The 6165-nt window shown below is 38.8% G+C and overlaps 1 protein-coding gene across 3 annotated transcripts; it reads right to left on the minus strand.

Moving 5' to 3' along the window:
• Positions 1-200: 200 nt before the first annotated feature.
• Positions 201-6165, minus strand: timm17a (translocase of inner mitochondrial membrane 17 homolog A (yeast)). Of its 3 annotated transcripts, none has more exons than XM_046029177.1 (6): positions 6024-6165; positions 4764-4863; positions 4108-4171; positions 2860-2988; positions 1511-1621; positions 201-1136 (listed from the first exon to the last, which is right to left on the minus strand). In XM_046029177.1, the coding sequence occupies exons 1-6, from the start codon at positions 6047-6049 to the stop codon at positions 1060-1062; spliced, it is 507 nt and encodes a 168-aa protein (XP_045885133.1). In that variant the 5' UTR covers positions 6050-6165; the 3' UTR covers positions 201-1059. The 3 variants fall into 3 exon arrangements, with proteins under 3 accessions (XP_045885133.1, XP_045885134.1, XP_045885135.1); XM_046029178.1 differs by lacking the exon at positions 6024-6165 and adding an exon at positions 5949-6003; XM_046029179.1 differs by lacking the exon at positions 6024-6165 and adding an exon at positions 5944-5962.

Raw genomic sequence — 6165 nt, forward strand, 5'->3', positions numbered from 1 at the left:
TTAAAGTGTCAGTTACACAATTTCAGCCAGGCAAAACACAACACTGGTCTGGATATGTTGGCGAGGACTACCCTCTAGTGGGGGATGAGCAGTCCTGCCCTGGCAGCAATAGTACAGTACACTTAAATTCATTCTCACTCGTAATCTACATTTTTCACAACTAATGTATTCATGTATTCATGAAACTACAAGAGACACACTTAACTTATTTCTTTATTGTACCATAGTACAATCTGTCAGACAGTTTGAATACAGTATGCATCAATCCCTTGCTCAAGTTTTGCCATTTGTTTGTACTGCGCCTATGCCATCCTTTGTCATTAGCAGACTTTTCCACACCTTCGTGTTGAAAGTAAAAGCACTGGTCACATAAAATAGAACAATCTGTTACATCTTTTTACAATCTAAAATAAATAAAATCACTTTAAAACAAACTAATATCTCATGAAGAGCATTGTATCTGATGTACGTTTACCTTAACAAATCTGAATAAAATCTATTAAAAAAAGGCCAGCCAAATGTCAGTGGCCAGCCCAAGCAGGTCACGTAAGGCAAAAAAAGACTAACATGGATGAATACAAGCAGAAAGCCTTTACTGTATATACACATAAGTATACCATACTTCTGTATTATTCATGATGTTCCATGTGTGACATGTTTTTTCTAGAGTGAACATTATCCATAGCTTGTCAGTCTTGACCTTCCGATTGTTGGGCTACATGCAGAGCATACTCTACATGGACAGACATGACAGACAGACAGACAGACAGAAAGACCCCCCCCAAGAATATCAAACAACAAAATCTCGCCACATATCTGTATTTAACCAATGTTACGTGAAACAGATGCATGAGAATGGCAAAAGGTAGATCTGTACATGGCTCTTGAAAGAAAGAAAAGTGAAGATGTGTTTTGTCCCTTCACTTCTCTGACACAGTCCACACAGTTGGGTGCGGCTGCTCCTGTTTGACGTGTGGCATTTTGCATTTCCATTTCTTCTTTGTAACTTCAGCAAGGAATTCAAAAAAAGGCCTAGTGAATGAGAAGTGGGGCATCCTTTCACTGATATTGTCTGTAGTCTCCAAAGGGAGGAGAGGGCATGGGAGCAGGGGTGGGTTCCTCTGCCAACTGGGGGCCTGGAGAGAGAGAGAAGGGGAGGGGGTCAACATATGAGTCATATGACAGCTAATGAGCGGTCTTAGCAGTTAAGTGGGCTTTTACCTAAAATATAACTTCATTTACACCTGAGTTGTGTCCCAATTCTATATTAGGTATTAATTATAATAAAATAATAATACAATAAAAAACAAACAACATACATCGTATTAAATTGCTGTATAGCCGGTACTTTTTATTTGCCACATCATAGGCCATCTTTCACAACTAAGGAGAAATTGATACCTGGCTGACTTACTGAGCTCGAGGTGCAAAATAGTCCAATTACACTTCATCCACTTTGAGTTGGTCAGCTTCAATGAAACAAACTTCCAATATCAGAAGTATTACTCACCAGCTGTGAACTGTGAAGAGGCAAACCTAGTGAGCAAGATTCCAGCGCCCTCTATCAATGCCAGCAGGATACCTCCCATGGCTGCAGAGCCTACCATGGCTACCGGTCCATCTACAGAGGAACAGTTAATATATTTTACACACACACACACACACACACACACACACCCTGTGCATTAGTCTCCACAGTTCACAGAAGTCGATTAAAAGGGGGAGGTGAAACGTCACTGTAAATAGTGAAACATGTTTTTTATGTCGTTGACATAATTTAAGGCTCAGCACACCCACACAGGTGTTTTCACTTACTCCGCATGTTTAAGCTAGGTGGAGGCCTTGCTGGGAAGACCATGTACTAGTAACCAGTAAATGCAATAAAAAGGAACAGGACAGTATAAAGGATGTCAGTCAAGTCTGATCTGTACATGTCTGATCAGGCAATCAGGCAAGAGTGACAAGGTGAAGGTGGACATCTCACATGCACCACAGTGATGTTTAGGGCTGGGCAATTAATCAAACTTTATTTTCAATTACAATTGTGGCATCCAACGATTATGAAAACAAGATAATTGACATAAAACGATTATTGTGCCACATTGTTTCGCAATAATGCTCTTGTCTTGCGTTATGAATTCAGCACTCTTTCCTTTACAGATGTGCTTTTTTACCTCTCCCTAAAAGCCCAAAGTCACTCACTCTCAGGCTGTGATGTAACAGTCAAGGTTCATTAACTTAAGCCTACGGCAATTTAAACTGCATAAATTAGCCTAGCGGTGAGCTGACTTTTCCTCTATTTTTAGTTTGTTTAAGTCACTGCATCACCCAACAGAACACCACACTGAATTTCAGCGTTATGTTCAACATTAATTTCACGTCTCTCCTCTGCTCCGTGTGTCTGTGTGTGCTACTGTCTCTGACTACCAGTAGGAAATTCTCTTAACATGGCACATAATGGAAGTGAGATGGATGTTATATAATGAGTTAATCCATAGTTTAGAGGAATCCTGTAAGAGAAAAAGACATCATTCAGCTTTAAGCTCTCACTTCCTGTGATGGCACTGGACAGTTTCGACAAGTCATGGCGAGGAGGACAGCACCTCTTTTAAAAGTTAGGCAGATTTTTTTTTTTTCCCACTCAAAGTTTAGTTCAAAAAGTACTAATGGTTCTGGCACTCTAAAAACATGCCTTGCAAACACATCTCCACACACTGAATAGTCTTCCTGATGCTTTCTACCACACACACTGTAGTTTTGATAATGCAGCATGTGCAACATCATCATTTGACTTTTGCTCGAGGCATGTATGTGCCATCTGTTGACTGTTAACTGCCAGCTTCTTCTAGGCTTACTCACTTCTTGCAGCAAGGATAGCTCCTGTCATGGCCCCACTTGTAATAGAGTTCCAGGGATCCTCCTTCCCTCGTACTTTTACTAAACCACAGTCAATCATGGAGAAGAGGCCTCCCCATACTGCAAAGCTTCCTGCAACCCAAAAAAGAACAAGAAACAGTTAAGACATCCTTTGCACTTTTTAAAGGCCATTTCTATTAACATACATTTACAACATTTATAGGAGAGCCTTTCACAATTTTATTTTACTCTATTTTATATACATTTTATACTTACTTTAAATGTGTATTTTAGTCTCTTAATTGTTTTCTTGCTTTTATCATGCATTTGTTTTTATGTGTTTTATTGTCATTACACTTGTTAAAGCACTTTGTAACTTGTTTTTGGAAAGTGCTCTACAAATAAAGATTATTATAATTATTATTTTACCATCATTGTAGGATATACTTCACACAAAATCTCTCTCACTCCCTTAAATAACAGCTATAGACATCTTCTCACATTTTCACAAACTACTTGATCCAAATACTACAGGGCCCTAGTTCAAAAAACATCAAGCTTAAATTACCGATATATGAAAATAAAATGAACAGACAATATTTGCTAATTTCCTGGAAGTCTATGGGATAGTGATTATGTTATTTGATCCCATCTACACACAAGATTCCCTAATATAGCAGTTTCACATAACTTCAGACTACACCAAATAAATACATAAAAATGTCTGTCCTAAAGTATTTATTAGTTTCTGACTATGAGAAAGTGGGAAAAACCCGTCATGTTCTTCAAAACTACTGTATTTCTTAACTATCTTTAACATTTTACTTTAACATTCCTCCCCTGAAACAGTTTGGTCTGGTTTTCACACCAGAATAGAAGGGATCAAAGCGTCCGTACAGGTTATGTCTGAGCTTCAAGAAGCGCAAAAAGGCAGAATATTTTGCCATATTTGATGAAATTCCATTTGTTTTCAACAATAATAATACAGAGGGACAGTGAAAAGTAGATCATATTTCAGAAGTGGTTTAAGACATTTCTATGGATGGATTAGATGGATTGGATACTTGCAATTGATGTCATGACTTACTTATCAAAATTGGTAACATAAACAATATGATACAGAGCTGCTCCAGCCCTTGTTCTTTGCAAAGGAGAAAATAGTGACCTTTCCAGCCTACAGAGAGTGAGCATTTGATAGTGAAGATAAAGTATCAGGCAGATACTATTTAAATTCAGCAGTTATTTTTTTACCTCCAAGCTGTGGGGCTCTGGTCTTGATAGCAGTCAAACTACCTCTCATTCTGTGGTTCATCCCCTACAAATGAGCAACAGCAAACACAGATCAATGGATACATCTTTGATCGAGTGATAACAACCACAACAAGCATGAAGTATATGAAATCACTGGCAGAAGTCTATATATATATATATATATATATATATATATAGTCGCCGAAAAAAAAACAATACTTGTCTTCTGGACTTTTCTACACACAATTCTGTTCACAGCAGCAGCTGCGCCGCATGTTGAGGAGGCGTGTTGATGACGTAGCCTATCAAAACAAAACCAACGTGGTAGCTGACGAATGACATCTGACCATCTAACTGGTGTGTTCACTGTTGCTGTACTTGGTCCGCTCTTGTAAAACATCCACCGTGTTGCGACTTGTAACGTAATCGCTGTGTTTCTCTGATAAATGCTACAATGTGTCGCCTAACCTGGGCGGACCGCCGAAGTAAAGTGTATGTGTGGGAAACACTGACTAAACCATTGTTGTTTTTTTTAACCGCATCACCCAACTTCAGCAGTGTCTCCCTCCATGTTGTTCATGTTTGTAAGTAGACGACTGCGTGCAGACGCAGAGGGAGTCATTACAGTAAAGGAACAGCTACATGTCTGAACTTACTGAGGGTGCGTTTCTGAAGCCTTTTACTGCTTGGAATATTCCTCCTCCGATAGCGCCCATGGTGAAGGCTCCCCCACAGTCGTCCACGATCCTCCAGGGGCTAAAAGCATAAGAGACAGACATTTGAAAAGGCCATTATCAGACAGTATGAAGTTGCATTTATCATGATCTCCAGATGCAGGTTCAGTCTTGACATGCCCCATGAGTATGAATTGTAAGCCAGGGGTGATTGATGAAGAAATCTCCTATTATTGTGGAAATGAAATAAAGCTAATCTTAACATAAAAAAACTTGTTGTAGTCAACAAAGTCAAAATATATAAACTGTACATCTTTACCACCTTTATAAAATATTTAAAATGAAGGCCAAGATATCTGTTCTCAGTGTTTACTTCAAGGGCATCTCCACTTAGAAATCTAAATGTAATTATTATGGCATTACTTCTTTCTGACCTTTAATGTGTCAAATCACTGCTACATAGTGAGCACATACCCAACAATACAAAAAAGTAAAAAAATAAAAAATAAAAAGTAAAAGTAAATGTTCTAGTATTTCAAAAAGCTACTTGTTACAGCACAACTGCAAGCTGCAGACATTCACTTCTAAAACGCTAAAAATGTCCTTTTATTGCCCGGTTCTTACACCAAGTACCACTTGGTGTGGTTGAAACTAAAAACCTGATCCAGGACCATCATCCTGCATGATACCTGCCCATGAATCTTTTCTAAACTGGTACTTTTAATTTCGGTTCCAACTTTTTCCCGATAAACTGGACTGGTCCAGAGACGACTAGTCTCAAGGTCCCCTCCCAACAGATAACATTAGCACACAGGTGGCTACGTTAGCTAGCTTACAAATATGCTAAAGCACACATCTTTAACGGAGCTAATCTGTACTGCACAGTTAAAACGATCACAATAGCACTTGACATTCGCTGTAAATCATACATCACCCTGTACAGACTCAGTGAGTGCAGTTAAATGGCTAAATGTAATGACATATTGGTAAGTAAACCGAGAAGGTCACTGACAACGTGATTAGGCAACGACGGTGTAATGCTAATACAACCTGCAAATACAGTTCTATGTAACGTTAGCATCTCTGCTAACGCTGGATAACTAACCGGATTGAGACGTTTTGAGTAATGCCACATGTTGCAGCATAAAATAATTACGCATACTTAACGTGTTAGTTACTTCAAAGAGGGACATAGACAGTACTTGGCAAAAAATATATATTATATTTGGTTATAGGACTCACCATGGTTCTCTGGCATATTCCTCCATTTTGTTCTTTTACTGTTCCCTCTTACGTAACGCGACGTTCTGACGTAACGACACAACGTGGTTTCTTAAAGGAGCATTTCATGTGTTTCTAAAAGCGCTAAAAACAGGTTAGCTTT

The sequence above is a fragment of the Micropterus dolomieu genome, linkage group LG18 (genome assembly GCF_021292245.1).
Source record: "Micropterus dolomieu isolate WLL.071019.BEF.003 ecotype Adirondacks linkage group LG18, ASM2129224v1, whole genome shotgun sequence".
In the NCBI taxonomy this organism is placed as follows: Eukaryota; Metazoa; Chordata; class Actinopteri; order Centrarchiformes; family Centrarchidae; genus Micropterus; species Micropterus dolomieu.